This window comes from Oncorhynchus nerka, linkage group LG10, assembly GCF_034236695.1.
Source record: "Oncorhynchus nerka isolate Pitt River linkage group LG10, Oner_Uvic_2.0, whole genome shotgun sequence".
Taxonomy (NCBI): Eukaryota; Metazoa; Chordata; class Actinopteri; order Salmoniformes; family Salmonidae; genus Oncorhynchus; species Oncorhynchus nerka.
Genome location: NC_088405.1, coordinates 24,502,017 through 24,524,116, shown reverse-complemented (window position 1 = coordinate 24,524,116; position 22,100 = coordinate 24,502,017). Strand labels below are relative to the sequence as shown.

Genomic DNA, 22,100 nt, shown 5'->3' with positions numbered 1-22,100 from the left:
TGAAAATAATGATCATGATTTGACCTCCTATTTTTCCGAGTTCACAGTTGTATTAAAAGCACCATCAGTAGCAGCGCTTGACGTTGTGACCTGGAGCGACCGTGTCATTATAGCCAGCTCAGTGGGCGTTGCTGTCACTGTGGCCCACTGATAGACTGGGGAGAGATACTGCCACACACACACACACACACACACACACACACACACACACACACACACACACACACACACACACACACACACACACACACACACACACACACACACACACACACACACACACACACAGAGAGAGAGAGGGAGTGACCACTGTTAGGTCATTATTAATCATCGCAAGGCAATTACATGGATCAATACATTTATAATTTGTAGTCTTCATAAATGTAGAATGACGCCATCTGTTTGCCTGTAAATCCCGCCTGTGTCACGTTAGACTCAAGAAAGGGCCCGTGGCTAAAGGATTGTGGCAGAGATGGGCCACGGCTGTTTAAAATACATTATTCTTCTTGTCATGATAGGTGAGGGGTCGTTACCGCTTCATTAACGCATGGGCCACTTGCACCTGCGCTCCTGTGGAGAGCGCGAGTCGCGGAGAGAGCTCCAAATAAGGATATATATATATATATATGGACCACCTCGTTTGGCTGACGTTATCAGAAACGGAACGCAAAATAAAGAATGTGTATAGAGATTTAAATTGAGTTTTAAACCGTAGGGGGTGGAAGGTGTAATCTGGTTACATAAAAGCCCTTAGAAATTGCTCCCTCGTCCCTAATCCGCTATTTATGTTCCACTGTCCTGCGGCTGAATAGGCGAAACACTTGTGGCTTTCATTGAAAATAGCGCGCGCGTGGAACCTGTTAATTGGAAAAAAATATATAGCCAAACATTAAAAGGATTGGCATATCTTCGTAGTATTTATTCCTATCACGTTGCAGAGTCAAATCGGCAGTGTGCTATGCGCTCGTGACGATTTGCTGACGCGCTTTTAGCCCCCCTCCCCCGAAGAGTGAAGCTGCGAGAGAGCAAAGAGGCTGGGAACCGGTCACTCTCTCTCTCTCTTTCTTCACCGAATGTGAAGGAAGGCAAGTCCTGCGGCAAAAATCAGCGAAATTCCACCGATTCCAGGATAGACATCCCAGCTCTGTTGCAGAAATGGAGGTTCCAAACTTGGGACACAACCTAACTAGCCCGATGAGTCCGTGTGAGGGCATGATCAAGAACCTCAGCTTGGATGCGATACAGTTATGCGAGCGAGAGGGTAAGCGCAAAATAAATGTAGTTTAGGCGTTGTAATTCCAATGATCACCCCCATCCCTTTCCACAAATTTCATTCTGTGTGCATTAGAAGATTCCCTGACATCAGATAATGAAAGATGATAGCCACCTATAGTAGTGCCACAATGTCTATATAGGTGTCCAAGAAGTGCATAACGCTTCTGTTTGGCCCTTATTTTATGATGAAAATGTAACAATATGGGCATGTTTACAGTTTATCTGGATTGGATGGAGACCGGTGCGCTGCTGCATCAGCGGCATAGTCGAGGGCGTCAATGCACATATTTTTCTTCACATAACCTACCCTATCTATGGAGCTTATGCGTTTAGGTTTTCACAACGAAACGAAATGGTCATATCAGAAAAATGCTAGGAAAGCAATTTGGCGCAACGGTGAGGTTTCACCATTTCAGAACCATGGACGTGGACAGCATTCGGCAAAGCGCTTTTACACAGGTTCCAATGGGTAGAGACTAAGATAAGGATATTCTTGCCTGGAACAGCTCTGAACAAAGCTTAAAATTACAAATATATAGTCTATATTGAAGTAGCCTACAGTTAGAGCTGTTTTCATTTCAGAAACCACATCCACAAGCCCAATACAAGGATAGCTTTGAATTGCATTATTTAACAGGCTCTGACTAAGAAAAGCTACATGATTTGATGATTCAGCTGGTTGAGAAGACAACTATTTACATATGCTACAGAGGCATCGCTTTACAATGGCTCAAACACTATGGTCTGATCATTAAAAGGCTTTGTTGAAGTTCACATTTCGATACCAGGCCTATTAATTGTAGCTTAATATGACAATTTTATGTGAACATTTCAATACTGGATGTCAAATGCATGATGTAGCCTAGGACTTACGCCTACTGGGCTTATATGTTACCAGGATGGATTTTTATTTTTGCAACATTGAGATCATTTGGAGAAATACATGCAGATGGAGGCCAGCTGTTGCTAGGCCTAGCCTAGGCTATGTTTCTCTAAGTGTAGGCCTATATCCTACCATGGCTGATTTGAATGGAAAAAATAGCAAGTCATGATCACTGGAAGACTGGGCTCAAAGATGGCTGCACCCATAGAAAGGAGTGTGCAGACAGAGATGGAGCATCCACACCCTTCACTCTAATTCCTTAGATCATTTTACAACAGAGTGAGAAGGAACATGGTCAGATCCATTTGTTCCATAATATGCTAGATGACACATACTCAATGCATTCATTGCATTACAAGACAATAATAACAAGACAACTATAAGGTATGGCCTAGTCACAGAAATACTAAAGATGTGTTTTTAGAAAGATGCTGGTAGTGAGCATCTTAAACTGAGCTTTTGATTTGTACATAGGGGGGTGTTGTCTAGGGCCTGTGTAGTCAATGGTGGTCTTCACAAGACCACACAAGCAGGACAGTTAGACCCTGCCAGCATCCTTTGGACTGGTTCATTATCTCATCTGCTGCTTAGTGGGATGCAGTTGATATCCTCTTATACAACTCTGGCCTGATTTAAAAGCTGTAATTTTAGTAATGGTAAACGCTGGACTTTCTGGGGGACGTAGTTGTTGGTGCCAGCTCTGTTCTTTGTACTTGTATTGGCCCCTCTGCAGCAAACAAGCACTCTCCTATTTGTCAGGCAATACTGGGTAAATAGTGGCTAAGTGTCCTTGAGCTGCCCATTGTTTATAGTACAAAAGCACAACAATCTCTGTCATTACTTTACAGATCCTGAGGGGAAATGACAGGGTTATAATCAGGCGTCTGCATCCGTTACACAACATTGTCATTTTAGTATGAAGCTCTTTTCCCAAGACAGACTCATTCTTCACTGGCTTTGATGATGCTTGATATAGCCTACATCAGCATCATGGGTTTGTGTTTTTCAACACTCCTATTTCCATGTAGATTTCAATATCTCTGATCCAGGGTCATTGCTAATAGGGCCAATGCCATGATAACAATAAAACCATACCTACTAGACAGACCATATAAACATGAAAGCAGTTTAAACCATGGTTTTAGAATAAATCAGGTGTAGGACAGGATGATCTCCTGAAAAAGCATTCTCATTAACACCACAGACAGCTTTGAGGTCTTATACCTCAACATCACATGTAGTTTATTCTGCTTTGACAGACTAAAGCTTGAAGCAAGTTGTTTTGATGGGTTAGTATCATTTTAAATCTTCATGGTTGTGTTTTCCTGTCATTTCCTTAGGCTTATTCAAATGTAGGGACTGTGCCCAACCTTTACGAACGGTTTGCTGTCTAAAAATACAATACATTCAGTTCTCTTGGAAATGTTCCCCAATGTATTTATAAAACATTACATTTCATATTTATTTTAGTGCTGCAAACCTGTCAAATTATCCAGTATATGATCAAGATTTAATCGTCAACACAAACGTGAGGAATCCCAAATATATATATATACTATTTTTATATACCCCTTCAAGTTAGTGGATTCTGCTATTCTGCTATTTCAGCCACACCCATTGCTGACAGGTGAATAAGATCGAGCACACAGCCATACAATCTCCATAGACAAACATTGGCAGTAGAATGGCCTTACTGAAGAGCTCAGTGGCCTTCAACGTAGTACCATCATAGGATGCCACCTGGCCAACATGTCAGTTAATCACATTTCTGCCCATGCTAGAGCTGCCTCTGGCAACTGTAAGTGCTGTTATGGTGAAGTGGAAACGTCTAGGAGCAACAACGGCTTAGCCGCGAAGTGTTAGGCCACACAAGCTCACAGAACGGGATGGCAGAGTGCTGAGGTGCGTAGTGTGTAAAAATCTTCTGTCCTCAGTTGCAACACTCGCTAACGAGTTCCAAACTTCCTCTGGAGGCAACGTCATGTCAAGAACTGTTCATCGGGAGCTTCATGAAATGGGTTTCCATGGCCGAGCAGCCGCACACAAGCCTAAGATCATCATGCGCAATGCCAAGCGTCGGCTGGAGTGGTGTAAAACTCACCGCCATTGGACTCTGGAGCAGTGGAAACACGTTCTTTGGAGTGATGAATCACGCTTCACTATCTGGCAGTCAAACTTAGGAATATGGGTTTGGCAAATGCCAGGAGAACGCTACCTGCCCAAATGCATAGTGCCAACTGTAAAGTTTGGTGGAGGAGGAATAATGGTCTGGGGCTGTTTTTCATGGTTTGGGCTAGGCCCCTTAGCTCCAGTGAAGGGAAATCTTAACGCTACAGCATACAATGATATTCTAGATGATTCTGTGCTTCCACTTTGTGGCAACAGTTTCGGGAAGGTCCTTTCCTGTTTCAGCATGACAATGCCTCTGTGCACAAAGCGAGGTCAATACAGAAATGGTTTGTCGAGATCGTTGTGGAAGAACTTGACTGACCTGCACAGAGCCCTGACCTCAACCCCATCGAACACCTTTGGGATGAATAGGAACGCAGACTGTGAGCCAGGCCTAATCACCCAACATCAGTGCCCGACCTCACTAACGCTCTTGTGGCTGAATGGAAGCAAGTCCCTGCAGCAATGTTCCAACATCTAATGGAAAGCCTTCCCAGATGAGTGGAGGCTGTTATAGCAGAAAAGGGGGGAGGGGGGGGGACCAACTCCATGATTTTGGAATGAGATGTTCAACGAGCAGGCGTCCACATACTTTTGGCAATGTAGTGTATGTGAGAAGGCACACGTAACTGAGCCTTTCCCCTCTGTCTCAAGAGGAGCTCTGAGAACTGCATAGAGAAATAAAATAACTGGAACTGACATCACCATCAGAAGGAGCCGTTATATATTGTTAAAGAGCCAAACATCCATTTTGAATGCTGTATAAGAAATTCAGGCCCACTTGTCTACTAAATCAAATGTGTGCCAACCAGGTCTAATCTCAATATAAATGTATTCCGTCTATGTCCAGTGGTCACCAATTCAGTAAGTTACCATGATGGATGGGTGACATTAATTTAACCAAGTAGCTGTGTCTGTTCTCTAAGAGACCTCCCAACTGCCATCCCCCCATTCCAGCTGTGACACCATCATAGCTAGCCTCACTGTCAGACACTGGCTGTGTATGTGTGAGTTGAGCCTACCATCTGTCTTTCAGCAGCACCAACTAAATGAAATGAACAGTAGCCAGAAGACCCCTCCCCAAGAGCCCAATATTACCAAACATTATCTCAGGCCTGATGCCATTTGTTTTTCTAAAATATACTAACAACACTAAACAAGAGGCTTAGACTCAAATCTCCTAAAAGCCAGTGGAAACCATGGAGAAACCTTTAAGAGAGAAATCCAGGAACTGAAAGGGGAAATGGAGTCATACTCTTGATACCATACCAGTGGTGTTTACAAATCAGAATAAAGATTTGTTATGATTTATTGTCCTGGCACTCTGACAACTCATCTGAGTAAGCAGGCATGAGAGCACATATTTTGTGTGGACAGTTGCCCCATGACGTGTCTGGCAGTAGCCTTGTTTACACATTGCACTAAAATGTGGGTTTCGTGATCTGCTCAATCCGAACAAAGTTAGTCAATGTTAAAATGTGTCTCTTATCCGTCCACTGTGTCCACATTGTGGCCAGATTTCCTGGTGCCGTCCTGTATGCAAATTATTTGACTGATATTCTTTCAGAATAATATTAATGTAATATGTATTTATTTTATGGCATTTTATTGATGCCATAAGTCAATGGTGCTACCTGTCAATTATTGTAGAGGCCGGTATAATGATAATTTAAATGGTTTGACTATCAAGATCTGTTTACACTTGATTGATATCCAGATACAATCGGTGCCTGACTACCTCCGGAGGTACATAATGTGTATTTTAATCATCCACACCTGTATCAAAATGTGGGCACAATCAGAATGTGCACAAGATCAGGACAAAGAAAGCATGTTAGCACTAGGTGTAAATGGGGCTTATTACACTGCTGCTGCTCTCCACCTCATCCAGACCAGACACTGCACTTCCAGCTCTCTGGGGATTTAACCCTTTGCTGTGAACAGATTGTGTAACCTAGTTGGGGGGACAAAATTATGTTGGAATTGAAATGGTTATTTAGGTAAAAGGGTCTTGATAAAAATTATAAATGACGTATATCAACAATGCTATGTAAACAGTTCCATAAAATATAGATTTTTACGCCAAAGTATTCTGTTGAGGGATTTAACATAATTTCCTCTCACTCTGGTTAAACATGCTAATTCTATGCAAATTAAACACAATGACTCACCTCTTCATCCTCCCCTAAGAGGCCTTTTGGATTTAATGAATTTGCTAGAACAGCTGGGTATATTTAGAGCTGAATTATTATATATATTTTTAAATTTAGTCATTCACTCCGCATTCTTACTCATTGTTTTCTGTTTTTGTTTCTATTTAATTGTTTTCTTTGTTGCTCAATTATCCTGTGATTTGATTGGAGTAATGCGTTACACACAGTATCTGTATGGAGCCATATGAACAGAACTTTGTGTTTCGCTTCTAGTAGGATGTTATCGCTTTCACTGTCAGCCTGTGCTATCTTGCCAGTGTATTTTGAATGTCTTGCACTGAATCGTACGTGGTGTTTATAGGGTTGTGTTGGAGTCTTTCAGCGTGAGAATGAACCAAAAATAAATGGTCTGTCTAGACATTACCTCCGGATTTCCAACCACCTATAATGCTTCGACTTTGACTTCATAGCAGTGGATGCTGCTGAGGGGAGGACGGCTCATAATAATGGCTGGAATGGAGCGAATGGAATAGCTTCAAACAGATGGCAACCACGTGTTTGATGTATTTGATACTGTGAGGGAAGTGTTGTTGTCTGAAGAAATAGCATTGAATTGTACACAGCATCTCCTCTCATTCTATCTTGGTTTGTGTAGGTGACTGTGACATCCTTCTCAGACCAATTGTCAGGACGCCCAGAACACTGTTCTGGGAACCAAAATGAGTATCTCAGTTTCAAGGCCCCAGTTGAGAGATGAGGCCTCGTCAGTCACTTGCAGGAACCAACATTAATAATGAATAATGTAAATCATGCTTATATGACTTGTTTGTGTAGCAGTAATAAAGGACTGAGAGGGAACGTCCTTGTCAGAGTTTTCATCAAGCTAGGATTGAGTTTGTGAACATCTCCAGCCGTGATAATAAAGATGGATTCATTTACATTGAGTTTGAGTCCTTAGTGGTGAATTTCCATGACAATACCATTCCACCTATTCCGCACCAGCCATTACCACGAGCCCAGCCTCCCCAATTAAGGTGCCACCAACCTCCTGTGATTTATAGCCTATGGGTCATGTCGACACTCAGGAAAACTCCTCGCCCAAATCACAAGACAAGCCATGTATATACAGTGGGGAGAACAAGTATTTGATACACTGCCGATTTTGCAGGTTTTCCCACTTACAAAGCATGTAGAGGTCTGTAATTTTTTTATCATAGGTACACTTCAACTGTGAGAGACGGAATATAAAACAAAAATCACTATGATTTTTAAGTAATTAATTTGCATTTTATTGCATGACATAATTATTTGATACATCAGAAAAGCAGAACTTAATATTTGGTACAGAAACCTTTGTTTGCAATTACAGAGATCATACGTTTCATGTAGTTCTTGACCAGGTTTGCACACACTGCAGCAGGGATTTTGGCCCACTCCTCCATACAGACCTTCTCCAGATCCTTCAGGTTTCGGGGCTGTCACTGGGCAATACGGACTTTCAGCTCCCTCCAAAGATTTTCTATTGGGTTCAGGTCTGGAGACTGGCTAGGCCACTCCAGGACCTTGAAATGCTTCTTACGGAGCCACTCCTTAGTTGCCCTGGCTGTGTGTTTCTGGTCGTTGTCATGCTGGAAGACCCAGCCACGACCCATCTTCAATGCTCTTACTGAGGGAAGGAGGTTGTTGGCCAAGATCTCACGATACATGGCCCCATCCATCCTCCCCTCAATACGGTGCAGTCGTCCTGTCCCCTTTGCAGAAAAGCATCCCCAAAGAATGATGTTCCCACCTCCATGCTTCACGGTTGGGATGGTGTTCTTGGGGTTGTACTCATCCTTCTTCTTCCTCCAAACACAGCGAGTGGAGTTTAGACCAAAAAGCTCTATTTCTGTCTCATCAGACCACATGACCTTCTCCCATTCCTCCCTGGATCATCCAGATGGTCATTGGCAAACTTCAGACAGGCCTGGACATGCGCTGGCTTGAGCAGGGGGACCTTGCGTGCACTGCAGGATTTGAATCCATGAAGGCGGAGTGTGTTACTAATGGTTTTCTTTGAGACTATGGTCCCAGCTCTCTTCAGGTCATTGACCAGGTCCTGTCGTGTAGTTCTGGGCTGATCCCTCACCTTCCTCATGATCATTGATGCACCACGAGGTAAGATCTTGCATGGAGCCCCAGACCGAGGGTGATTGACCGTCATCTTGAACTTCTTCCATTTTCTAAAAATTGCGCCAACAGTTGTTGCCTTCTCACAAAGCTTCTTGCCTATTGTCCTGTAGTCCATCCCAGCCTTGTGCAGGTCTACAATTTTATCCCTGATGTCCTTATACCCTCTCTGGTCTTGGCCATTGTGGAGAGGTTGGAGTCTGTTTGATTGAGTGTGAGGACAGGTGTCTTTTATACAGGTAACGAGTTCAAACATGTGCAGTTAATACAGGTAATGAGTGGAGAACAGGAGGGCTGTGAGAGCCAGAATTCTTACTGGTTGGTAGGTGAATACTTGTTCTCCCCACTGTATGTTAAGTAGGTTGGTATTGATTGTTGATTTTGTTTAACTTCACCATAATCGCTCAAATTAAAGGGCAGTACTCAATTAGTTTCATTTGACAAGCTTAAAGTAAAGGACACATTTTCAGCAAACTGTGATTCTTGGCCATGCTTCCTGGCCTTCCATGGAACTGATGAGATTGTGAGCCATGGATTCAATGAATTAAATGCAACCTGCTATACCAATGTTCATGTATTTATTTACAAACCTCTGTCTTATTTACAGAACAGACAGATTGTATTCTGAAAGCTACTGCATAAAGACGGCAATGCGGATTTCATTGAGACCTGCATCATGCCAATGTTTCTATTTCAAAATGTGGCAAAGTGATAAACACCCTGCTGCACCTGTGGGATTGTGTGAATAAGCTTGCAATCTGCTGGTGACATAACTGTGAGCTGTGTCTTCACAGACCAGACAGCTGGCTGGCTTAGAGCCTTCAGTATGACAAGACTCATTTATAATCCTCTGAAATGATGGACCAATATATTGCATGCCATTTCAGAAATGGAAATAATGTATACACTATGTCGCTCCTTGTCTCCCCACCAGGCATAATTCTCTTTTCCACTGCTTCCTTTCTCTTGGGTTTGATGAGCTATTGAGCTGTCTGAGTTATGCTGCATTGGTAAATGCCTTTTTAATGACCCAACACTGAACATCATTATGCTCACTATGTGAGCTCACCATTAGTCTGGCAGTCAGGGCTAGTTTGGGAAATTCCAGACCTAGGGTGTATGCTGGAACATTATTACATTGTGGGAGGCAACCTGTCCATCTGAGAGGCTACGTCACAGCCTCCATTACCTAATAGGCATATTGATTCCAATGACCTCCAAGCCTGTCGAACGGAACAGGCCTTAAATACAAATTGTCTGTGACCATTGCTTGATGTTAATTATGGGAGCCAGCTAGTTCTAGGCCTCAGGCTAGGATCACCATCACACTAGGTTAGCTTGGGAGAACACCTATAATTCTGAACTACAGCAGTCCTGCCTGACGCAGATACAGTACCACAAGGCCTGGGCCAAACAGGCCGACAGCTCCATCAACGCAAGACAAGCGTTCTATCATTCATACAGTATAGTAAAATGATAACAAAATAATGAATGTTGAATCAATTAGGTAATGCTCGACTATGTTTTATTAGAACATTAAAGGGTAGGTAGGATGAGTTTTTACTCACCAAAGTAACAGCGTAGTGTGGTCAGACTTAGTTACTTAGTTGTAGTCACGGTGTGGTTACCTACAGTGGGGAGAACAAGTATTTGATACACTGCCGATTTTGCAGGTTTTCCCACTTACAAAGCATGTAGAGGTATGTAATTTTTATCATAAGTACACTTCAACTGTGAGAGATGGAATCTAAAACAAAAATCCAGAAAATCACATTGTATGATTTTTAAGTAATTCATTTGGATTTTATTGCATGACATAAGTATTTGATCACCTACCAACCAGTAAGAATTCCGGCTCTCACAGACCTGTTAGTTTTTCTTTAAGATTCCCTCATGTTCTCCACTCATTACCTGTATTAACTGCACCTGTTTGAACTCGTTACCTGTATAAAAGACACCTGTCCACACACTCGATCAAACAGACGCCATCCTCTACACAATGGCTAAGACCAGACAGCTGTGTAAGGACATCAGGGATAACGTTGTAGACCTGCACAAGGCTGGGCTACAGGCCATTAGGCAAGCAGCTTGGTGAGAAAGCAACAACTGTTGGTGCAATTATTAGAAAATGGAAGAAGTTCAAGATGACGGTCAATCACCCTCGGTCTGGGGCTCCATGCAAGATCTTACCTCGTGGTGCATCAATGATCATGAGGAAGGTGAGGGATCAGCCCAGAACTACACGGCAGGACCTGATTAATGACCTGAAGAGAGCTGGGACCACAGTCTTAAAGAAAACCATTAGTAACACACTACGCCTTCATGGATTAAAATCCTGCAGCGCACACAAGGTCCCCCTGCTCAAGCCAGCACATGTCCAGGCCCATCTGAAGTTTGCCAATGACCATCTGGATGATCCAGAGGATGATCCAGCCAGGGCAAGTAAAGAGTGGCTCCGCAAGAAGCATCTCAAGGTCCTGGAGTGGCCTAGCCAGTCTCCAGACCTGAACCCAATAGAACATCTTTAGAGGGAGCTGAAAGTCCGTATTGCCCAGCGACAGCCTGAAACCTGAAGGATCTGGAGAAGGTCTGTATGGAGGAGTGGGCCAAAATCCCTGCTGCAGTGTGTGCAAACCTGGTCAAGAATTACAGAAAACGTATGATCTCTAATTGCGAACAGGTTTCTGTACCAAATATTAAGTTCTGCTTTTCTGATGTATCAAATACTTATGTCATGCAATAAAATGCAAATGAATTACTTAAAAATCATGTGATTTTTCAGGATTTTTGTTTTAGATTCTGTCTCTCACAGTTGTTTTATACCTATGATAATTACAGACCTACATGCTTTGTAAGTAGGAAAATCGGCAGCGTATCAAATACTTGTTCTCCCCACTGTATAACCACACTGTATAATAGTTATGTTTTGGGATTTAGAAATATTTATTCACTTCTTTATATATATATACACATCAATTCAAACATAATTGAGCAAACTTTTTCAGATGAATAGTGAACACAGTTCTTCACAGTAGTGGAACTTTGTGGGATCAGCAGAACCAAGGGATGGTTGCACCTGCCGCTCTCTTCCTCTGATTCTGTTGGGTTAAATGCGGAAGACTCATTTCAGTTGTACAACTGACTAGGTATCCCCTTTCTGCCATTGGAAGAAGAGCACTACCCACCACTGTTGCTCCACCTTCATTCTATGGATGGATGTTGTTTTTCACTTTCAATCAAACCTGAAATGTAGAAAAATTCAGATACTAAGCAACAGGAAACGACAGGAAATTAGAAATTACTGTTGTGTATTATTTGACAGATGTGCTCTCACCATGATTTATCCTCTCTCTTCAGGAGGCTGATGACCCACAGCAGCAGGGAGGCAGGGTCTTGGGTATCCAACAGCGCCAAGTAGTGTGACTGGTGGCCAGTGGCATGAGGAGGCGACAGGAAATACATACTGCCCCTGATCAGACAGAGAGTGAGAGACACAGGGAAGATGGGAATTATACGAGTAATGCCCCTACCTGATGTATAGACAGAGTATGCTGCTGATCACAATACAAACATACACAAAACGTATTTTATATAGACCTACATGTACATTTTCTTAACTACTTTAGCTAGCTAGCTATGGATTAGGTGCCCCAACCACAGATCGCAGCAGCTGTTCCCTCGCTGCCCCAAAGTCAATCAGCCAAATGTATTTCATAAAGCCCTTTTACATCAGTGGTTGTCACAACGTGCTTTACAGATACCCAGCCTAAAAGTATGCTGGAACTGTGTATCAATGTCTTTAAAAAGTAGTCTCATACAGTCGACTTTGGAGGTCCAGCTCTGTCTTTACCTTCTTTGATTTGAGTCATTTGTTTTGTTAGCTCAATTTATTTCATGCCACAACCTTGCTAGCTGCGGGGTAAATTACTGCACTTCTGACAAACGTAAATAGCACATTTGTTACTTTAACTATTTTTAGTATGCCTACCCGTGCACTGCTTTGATCGCACATGGCTAGCTAACAAGCTCGACCTTGCTACATTTTTACATATAGAGGTAAAACGAAAGTTTATAGTCCGTTAGTGTGACCCTGCAAACTAGCTAGCTACGTGTAAATGCTGCTGGGTAGTTATTTCGTATGTTTACTTAACTTCCTTACATCCGGACTGGAGCAGATAGCTGGCTAGCTAGCTGCCCAACTTGGCTTGGCCTGCCGCCTGCATTGCTTCATTGGTTTGTGTGGAAACAGGTAAAATAGGATTGAAGATTAGATTATTGTTCTTGCATTCTAGCTAGCTAGCTGACTGTCATGGCTTGGAGGACAAATGTTCATACGAAATCCATCACATTTCCATGTTGGGGGATGGGCATATCCTGCAAATTGTTCCAAGTATAACGTTAGGCCTATACCTAGCTGTACATTTTCATTTGAATTAAACCAATGGACTCACCTTTACATTGACTGGGATTATGATATTCTAGGCCGAGTGGGATTACATGGGTTGAATTGTGTTTACATTTCTAGAGGCTGTTTATGAGTGACGTTCTGTTGGACTGTATAGTGTAGTCACAGAACGGTTAGTTACCAGTAGCTTTGGTGTGGTGAATCTAGGTCCAGGACTGAGCAGACTGCAGCCCCACAGGAGGGCTTTTTGGAGAGGAAGGCAGAAGGAGCTGGTGCTGCTGCTGAGTCAAACACGGTCTGTCTGTTAGACCTTCTCTGTGCAAAGAGGTCTTTAATCTCATCATCACCTGACCCTCTCCTCCTGCTTCCATTTATCCCTCTTTCTCAGGGGAGAGGGCCAGACAAAGTAAAGAACCTCCACAGACTGGGAAGATGGATCACATCAAAAGGATCATGCATTTAGGCCTATTTGTCAGGAGGATATAGCCTACGTAATTCAATGGTTGACTAGTTGGTACCCATTTAGTTTAGTAAATGTACAATAATCCAACATTGCTCAGCAAGTAACTACCTACTGGTAGCAGCTTCTTTAGAAACAAAGGTATAATATTTTACAGAGCTGTGTGTGTCCCTTTAGTTGGACATAATTTTCCACACCTTTTGAGTAATTTAGCACAGCATTATCACAGTTTAGTCATAGTAGGCCAAGACCTAATTCTGTGTGATTAGATCGCCATAGGCTAACGAAAGCAGTTTGTAATGCTGTTATGTGGGCAAACATTGACAGCATTAGCCAGGCTTACATTTGACATTTTAGTCATTTAGCAGACACCCTTATTCAGAGTGACTTACAGTTAGTGCATTCATCTTAAGATATCTATGGGAGACAACCGTTATCACAGTCGTAGTACCATGCCAGTGTCAGTGTAATTCCTCTAGTATGCCTATTTGCAGGTTAATGAGGTGGGATTAGTGTAAACAGCTGAATAGCTAAATCAGCATTCTGGCACAGTGGCTTGGGCTGTGTGGGATGGGTGCTAAACAGCTATCCAAAATCTGGTTGGGTTTTACTCTGTGCTTTGCTGTTGGCCAACACTTAATTATCTCAAACCATTATTCAGTGTTTGCAGATATCCTAGCGGTTATAGAAGTTTGTTTAGCACAGAGCAAAAGACCTGTTTTGAAAAATGCCCCTTGACAGAAACCCATTTTTGTATGCCTAGTTTAATAACCTCAGTATGAATGATATGGTTTATATGTTTTTAAAAACTCCATATAAACCAATTTGTGGAGTTACTCAATTATCACTTCGCCTCAAAACTCATGGTCTGAGATAGGCGTTCCATGGTCTGCTTCTTTTCCCATTGATAATTGATGCATTACCCCAGAATTCCACATTCTTGCTCCTGTATTTAGTTCCTGTATTCAGAGCTTGCACAGAAAACAAATAGGTGCCATGCCTTGAGTAGGTGTTTTAGTGTGTAGTGGATTCTCATGGCCATGTTACAAAGCTTTTATTCACTTTTGGTGTATAAGGCTATTTGTATTCCTGTGCGTCTTTGTGTGTGTGTTATGACATTTTCATTAACACGTAGACATTCTGTAGCACCAAAAGGTGTCTAAACATGCATTTAGTGAGGAAATTGTGAATTTGTCCTTGCTACACACACCTGTTCAAAATAGGGAGTATTGGACTAGATACAGAGGAAAATGGTCTGACAAACCCTGAACAAAAGGCTTATCAGAGCAATCTTCTATCTACTTTCATTTTCTTTGTGTGTGACAAAAGAAAAATGTCCTCCATGAAAGAGAAAAGCGAGGCTTTATTAAGAGATCCATCTGTGTTGGGTTGAGTCACTATAATCATCAGCGTTTGAAATATTTAATACCGTATGTGCTTGTAATCTGAGGGGATTGCAGTGTTGCCATGACAACAGATACATGGTGGAGCTCCCGCTCTTCGGTAAATGCTCCACAGAGCACAGAGGCAGCTGAGTGGTGGAAGTGTTCCCTGTAGGGGTTTGTAGGCCCCCTCTTATGTATTAGTTGTCTCAAATAAAATAAAACGTCAGTAGTTCTCTAAATTGTAAAATATCATTGAGACATTTCTCATCTCCTTAAGCATTAAAGCCCAACCAATCCCTTTGTCCCTGTGCCACAGGCAATAAATCACAGGACAGCGGCATCGTAGAGATGGAGGAGCTTCCTGTCCCTCAGAACATCAAGATCAGCAACATCACATGTGACTCCTTCAAGATTTGCTGGGACATGGAGCCCCGAGTCAAGGAACGTATCACTCACTACTTCATCGACCTCAACAAGAAAGAGAACAAGAACTCCAACAAGTTCAAACACAAGGTAAACTATTAACACGCACACAACAACAACTAGGCTATTTCAAAGGAAGAACACACAGTTTATAATACAATCAAATGTATTTTATAAAGCCCTTTTCACATCAGCAGTGGGCACAAAGTTATTAAGATAACCAGCCTAAACCCCCAAAGAGCAAGCAATGCAGAAGAACAGATGCTAGAAAAAACTCCCTAGAGCCTGAAGTTGTCTATAAAATAATTTCTACATGATAAGGCCAGTTGTTTAGTTTGAGCTATAACACAAACCAGTATGTAGCCACATTGTAACCTTTATACCCCAAACAAGTAGTGTAACAGGCGTAAATTATCTTAAATAATTCATCACCCCCCACCACACTATTTTTTTGCTTAACTAACAATCGCACTTTACTTTTTTCCAGCTTGTTTTCTCTGACTTTGCTGATAGCTCCTTTTAAAGTGGGAAAATGTACTTGCTATTTTAAGATGAATGTACTAAGTCGCTTTGGATAAGAGCATCTGCTAAATTACTCAAATCGAAATGTAAGCAAAGGGTAGATAACCTTTTACCAGAGCTCAGAAGCAGAACTGACACTCCCACACTCTAACACTAGGGAACCTTTTGTATTCTAACAGATTAAGCCCTGAGCATGAATGATATCACACAGCGCTAGCAGAGACTAATTGCACAAATATGGCTGCTTTTTCAGCCTTTAATCTAATGCATCTAATGTAAAAATTTTGCAGATCTATTTCATCAGTCTCCCATTCACATTCTGGGTGGAGTGAACATAAAAGCCCCCCCCCCAAAGGAAGTGGTTTTCTTCCCATTCTCTGTGTGAATATACATAGATAGAATGCATTTATTTTCATTACAGCACGCAGGGCTAATGTTGTGCATTAATGTACTGCTGTTGTCGCTACACAAGGCTGGTGTAATATTGCAGGGCGGGCCCAATCTATGTCCTGCTAATGCATATAGACAGGAAGTACTAGGCTCCATGGCATACATTAAATCAATATTGAGGAAATGGGGGAAGGGGAACGCCACAGGAGTCTATACATGTCGTTCATGCAGCTTAAAGGTCCAATTCAGCCGTTTTTTTTCTCAATATCAAATAATTTCTCGGTAACAATGAAGTACCTTATTGTGATGGTTTTCAATTAAAATTGTCAAAAATAAACAAAAATAGCTTCATAGCAAAGAGCAATTTCTCAAGCAAGAATTGTTCTGGGACTGTCTGGGCGTGGTCTGACTGAGGAGGGGAAAACTGAAAACTAGCTGTTATTGGCAGATAGGTTTGGAACTCTTTCTTATTCGTCTATTAACTAATTTACCACCTGGTGATGTCACCAGACAGGCCAAAACTTTATCTCACAAAAACAGGCAGACATTTCAGGTGGTCTTTTCAAACAGCTCTTACAGTAAAAGGGTAATATCATAATTTTCACAGTATTATTCCAACCTAATAGTGTGGAAATATATATAAAACATAGAAAATTCATGTTTTTGACTGCACTGGGCCTTTAACACTAAGCATTGTATTTATGTTGATTTAGTGTTTTGGTCTGTGCGTGGCATTAAAATATACTGTATCAATAGTGAGGAGGCCACTACTGATATGTTGATTTTGCAGCTGAACGGTGAATAATGTGTTTATTCTGAGTTTGTGTTTTGTATGTAGAGTTGTAAACTTTGTGTATGTTGAGTTTAAGCTCTGTCTGCCGGTGTCCCTGTCCAGGATGTCCCCACCAAACTGGTGGCGAAGGCAGTGCCTCTGCCCATGACGGTGAGGGGTCACTGGTTCCTCAGCCCGCGTACGGAGTACACCGTGGCCGTCCAGACTGCCTCCAAACAGAGTGACGGAGACTACGCCGTGTCAGAGTGGAGCGAGATCATCGACTTCACCACCGCCGGTAAGGCAGGGGGCAGAAGAGGGACAGGGGAAACAAAGCATTTATTTTTTGGCCTATCCCTTAAACCTTCTATCTTTATTTGATATAGGCCTACATGCTGTATTCTCTCATTAATGGCTAATCCTAACCCCTGTTTCCAGATTATTCCACTGTGCATCTAACCCAGCTGCTGGAAAAGGCTGAGGTCATCGCAGGCAGGATGCTGCGCTTCTCTGTGTTCTACAGGAATCAAAACAAAGAGTACTTTGACCAGGCCAGGTACGTACGAACGTCTGCACAGCTGCCCTAACAGCCAGCACAGTTTTATTCTGACGTCATGATTCAGTATGTAAAAACGGGTTCATACGGGGAAATCACGTAATATAGAGATACATGACCCTTTGCTGTACCTCCTTCCCTTGTAACTGAAAATGTCATAAGCTTTTCGCAAAGCTCAAAGGCAGTGGTCCAGATGGTATGGCTTAATGCTTTAAAAAAATATATATACTCAGATAGTATAGGCTGTGCATGTGTAGGTCTAGTTCTGTATTGGGGGAGTTAGTCTAAGCTCAACAGAAAGGTATTATTGCAAAAAACTGCCTCCAATCCACAAAAAAACTCTGCTTACATTGCATCATTCAAAAAGTTAAGTATCTGGGTTAGCAGATTATATTTGGGTAAAACAGCCATTCCGGATATTTGTTTACCTATAGGATTTTCTGCATTTGGAACTAGAAGTGTACCATGGTCAGGAAACCTCTGAATTACTATTTTATATAACAGCAGCTTGCACAAGCTAGTTAGAATTTTTTTGGTTCCCATTTGTGCATATGTTTGCTGGAACAAATGACCTCCCCAATGACTGCATGCGTTGGACCAAAGTCTCAAAGCGTAGCAGCTTTAATTGCTGCCTTTTAAAGTATATTCTGATGAAAGAGGAAGCTGAGTGTGTATCAAGCACCTGACTGGAAAGCAAGATGGAAAAGGGGGAAAGAGAGAGGAACAGAGTGTGAGAGAGGAGAGAGACAGAGAGAAGTCTGGTGTATTTTTAGTTGTTTGCTGATGTGTTAACCGATTATGTATTTTTTTCTAAGAGCACTTTCTGTTCTTTAGTTTTATCTTCTCTTATTTTCATTTCTCTGTGGTGTAGCATGGTGAAAAACTACACAGAAACGGCTTCATCTCGTGGAGAATACACCCAAGGACAGTAAAATGAGGCCTTTCCTATGATGACCCGAATGGGACCTTAATAATTAGATAGTTACCATGACAAAGAGACAATTATGGTTATAATGGCAACCTTTAAAGTGTTACCAATGTAATTACGCCAATAATTGAAGCCTTTGGAGCTCAGATTTGCATCATAGGATATCTGACTGCCAATTTAAACCTCACAAGGTGCTTTCAAGTTTCTGCTATTCATTTGTTGGCATCCAGAGATCTTGCCGAATACAATCTATCTGTCAGTTTTTTTAGTCTGAGTTCTGTCTAGGGGCAAAGAAATGTCTGTTTGCCAGTGAGAACTGAGGAGCAAATCATTTTTATAGTAGATTAACTAGATGAAATTGATTAGATCAAATCAAATTTATTTATATAGCCCTTCGTACATCAGCTGATATCTCAAAGTGCTGTACAGAAACCCAGCCTAAAACCCCAAACAGCAAGCAATGCAGGTGTAGAAGCACGGTGGCTAGGAAAAACTCCCTAGATCAGTCTTTTTACTCATTGTTTCTGAAATGCATCCTTTCTGAATAGGTTGTTTGCGTTGTCAAGAGACGCATTGACAAGCTTTCAGTAGGATTCAGCTGCTACCCAAATCCCTGGTTGTATCAATGATACATTTATTGTAATAACCTATAGTATAGTGATTACTCAGACAGTTGTCCATGTCTCCTCTCCAGGGAGGTCCATGGGAACCACATGCTGCCAGCTGTGAAGGACAACAGTGGAAGTCATGGCTCACCTATCAGCGGGAAGCTGAAGGGCCTCTACTTCAGCTGCAACACAGAGTTCAACACAGGCAAGCCCCCCCAGGACTCCCCCTACGGCCGCACACGCTTTGAGATCCAGGCTGAGACCCTGTTCAACCCCAAGACTAACCTCTACTTCGGGGACTTCTACTGCATGTACACGGCCTACCACTACGTCATCCTAGTGCTGGCCCCACAGGGCTCGCCCGGCGATGACTTCTGTAAGGCAAAGCTGCAAGCACTCGACATCACCAACAACCACTTCCTGACTTGCACGGTGGACGAGGAGGCGGGCGACGGGGCACTGGTTTTCCGGCACGCCCAGGATGTGATCCTGGAGGTGATCTACACAGAGCCCGTAGACCTGGTGCTGGGCACGGTGGCAGAGATCAGCGGGCACCAGCTCATGAGCCTTTCTACTGTCAATGCCAAGAAGGACCCCAGCTGCAAGACCTGCAACATCAGCGTGGGACGCTAGTGGGAGACTGGACTGCACCTGTGCTACACACACGCAACCCCAACCTATATCCTCAAAGGACCACCCTCCCAAAAGAAGAACATTGCAGGAGAGGGACCCAGACTGTGAAAGACATTTAACAACAGGGTAGGGTGCTAGAATTCCCAGTCCATATACGCACACACACATCATCCATTTTCCTTTTCAACCTCATAGGAACCGCCCTCCCAAAAGTGTGGCATTCTGTTCATCCCTCCCGCCGTCCCCATCAGAAGAGAAACCATGCAAAAGAGGGAGGAGCCCCAACTGAAAGATCTACAGCTGAAGTGTGGGATCCTAACAAGCCTTGGTCAGCATCATCCAAACCGCTAGCCAAAACTGACTGATCCTAACAAGCCTTGGTCAGCATCATCCAAACCGCTAGCTAACACTGACTGATCCTAACAAGCCTTGGTCAGCATCATCCAAACCGCTAGCTAACACTGACCGATCCCTTTAAATGTTCTAACCAAACATTGTTCCGTGCATGTATTCACACAGCTTTTATCATTGATTTTCTCTTCTGTTGTTTTTCAAACGTCTCCTTCTCCCGTTGACCTCTTCAAATGTTCTGTTGTTCACTTCAGTCCAGGTAGACAGATGGTTGTGTTCCTGGTTTCCCATCTCTCCTGGAAGGCGTTCGAATGGTTCAGATCCGACAGATCTAAGTTACTCCTCCCTCTATCGGCAGAGACTGGTACTAATTTAGAGCTGCAGTGTCATCATCTTTATGCCAAAGGTAACACAAAAGGACAACTTGCTGTAGAATAACAATACTAATGCAACAGCCACTAAAAGCATATTAACTCGGAGATCAAGTTCAACTACTTGGTAACCATTAAGAGCATGATGCAGTATGTACAGCATGACTTTGAAAACTGAGTCTGTCAGTTCCTCTACCATAGCTACCCTTCTGCAATGTTATGTGGCGGTGACGTCTCACTCTACCATAGCTACCCTTCTGCAATGTTACGTTTGATTTATTCTAGTTATAAAGAACCCATAAACTGTGTTTAGTAAAGTAATGTGAAAAAATATTTATTTTTTACTGATATATACACATATAAACCAGAAGTGCACAATGTCAAGAGCTCTGATTCTAGTAAACAATTGCATTTTTGGATGAAAAACACAAAAAGGAGAAAACACAGATTTGAGTAACTTGCACTATGCCAATATTCACAAGTTATTTTTTTTCCAAGGTAATGTATAACTTGAATTGCCACAATTCATCATATCAACTATGAACTATTACATATCATAGTACATTGTGGGACTAAAAACGGATTGACATGCACAAACATTCTACAGGATTGTCGGATTGTGTATTCGGATGACATATCCCCCTTGCCAAGATTGCACTTTTCAAAGAGCAGCATTTTAACATAGTAGACCACGTTACGTACCTGTTATATCGACATTAGTTTGGCAAGAACAAAATGCAAGTAACAATAAAGTGCCATAAAATAGCTTAGAATAGCATAAAATAACATTTATCTAACATCAACCGTGATATATATTTGTTCTCTTTTTTCCTTAAAATGAAAGTGTTACACTCACTACATCAGTTGCAGAAAAAAGTATAATTTGTCATGAATAACAAAGGACTTGTTAAGGGACTAAAAATAGCTGGATGTGGCCCAGCAATTCTTGCATCATCTTGCCAAGTGAGAGTCAGTCAACATTAAAGTCATTTAAAGTGCATCACCATGTAAGCATCGCATGAAACATGACCAGAAGTACCGGTATCTCACTTTGAAATTTGTTCTGGAAAAAAAATGATCCAATAAAGTGAGCCAAAAAAAACTGTTTCAAAATAAAAGTCCCACTGTGAAGGAGGCTCAAACAGTCTTCGGAGTATCCCGTTTACTGAGCAGGACTTCCAGCAAACGGAGTTTAGCTTTTAAGTTCTTGTACTCGCAGTACTCCTCTGCCATGGGCCCATGGTCCTCTTTCTGGGCAGCCCTTTAAAGACGAGGAAGAGAAAAATACTAACTTAACATTTCAGATAAGCTGCAGCTTTCATTACTGGTATAGTCCCTGTGTTGCCTTATTCAGATAACTTTGTACAGTAAGTATTGTAATCGGAACATTTTATTTTACTTTCAAAAACCGCTACATGTACAAAATATGTGTATAGTTCAGAGCAGTTGTTTCTATCTCTCAAGTACTTCTTTGTGTCGTATTAACGTCAGTAAATGTGCATCACGCTGTTGTGATTCTGCTGAATTCTTCTGGTGGATGTTTTATTTTATTTTTCACAAGGCGTTGTTGAACTATGAAAACCAAATGTTCCAGTTTATTAAAAGAAAATGAAAGGAAAAGCAAACAGTGAAGTGTAACGAGTCTTA

At 42.1% G+C, this 22,100-nt stretch overlaps 2 protein-coding genes and 1 long non-coding RNA gene across 8 annotated transcripts in view; 1 reads left to right on the top strand and 2 right to left on the bottom strand.

The window, feature by feature from the left end:
- Positions 1-896: 896 nt before the first annotated feature.
- Positions 897-22,078, top strand: LOC115135042 (phytanoyl-CoA hydroxylase-interacting protein-like). 5 transcript variants are annotated; one of them, XR_003864434.2, is made up of 6 exons: positions 897-1,261; positions 15,216-15,412; positions 17,130-17,304; positions 17,445-17,562; positions 19,185-20,059; positions 20,337-22,078. XR_003864434.2 is itself a non-coding variant. In XM_029669252.2 (6 exons), exons 2-6 carry the CDS (start codon positions 12,088-12,090, stop codon positions 19,729-19,731), a joined length of 1,083 nt encoding a protein of 360 aa, XP_029525112.1. In that variant the 5' UTR covers positions 1,176-1,261; positions 12,007-12,087; the 3' UTR covers positions 19,732-22,078. The 5 variants fall into 5 exon arrangements, 4 of the variants coding, with proteins under 4 accessions (XP_029525111.1, XP_029525112.1, XP_029525113.1 ...); XM_029669252.2 differs by adding an exon at positions 12,007-12,133 and having other exon boundaries at positions 1,176-1,261; positions 19,185-22,078; XM_029669251.2 differs by having other exon boundaries at positions 19,185-22,078.
- LOC115135043 (uncharacterized) lies at positions 10,165-12,069 on the bottom strand. The gene is made up of 3 exons (XR_010464823.1): positions 11,984-12,069; positions 11,835-11,891; positions 10,165-11,747 (listed from the first exon to the last, which is right to left on the bottom strand). It is a non-coding gene; the product is annotated as an uncharacterized LOC115135043 (long non-coding RNA).
- Positions 20,762-22,100, bottom strand: part of LOC115135041 (protein FAM13A-like) — a 72,791-nt gene continuing 71,452 nt past the window's right edge. For both annotated transcript variants that reach the window (XM_029669249.2, XM_029669250.2), the window contains one exon: positions 20,762-21,714. In XM_029669249.2, coding sequence (XP_029525109.1) covers positions 21,591-21,714 — 124 coding nt within the window. In that variant the 3' untranslated portion in view covers positions 20,762-21,590. The remainder of the gene's footprint in view (positions 21,715-22,100) is intronic.

What these genes read in the sequence shown, in the direction of transcription:
- LOC115135042 (XM_029669251.2), top strand. Translation starts at nt 1,156, where the DNA reads ATGGAGGTTCCAAACTTGGGACACAACCTAACTAGCCCGATGAGTCCG. An exon ending in CCAACAAGTTCAAACACAAG is followed by an intron (nt 15,413 to 17,129) that starts GTAAACTATTAA and finishes GTCCCTGTCCAG; the next exon opens with GATGTCCCCACCAAACTGGT. An exon ending in GAGTACTTTGACCAGGCCAG is followed by an intron (nt 17,563 to 19,184) that starts GTACGTACGAAC and finishes TCTCCTCTCCAG; the next exon opens with GGAGGTCCATGGGAACCACA.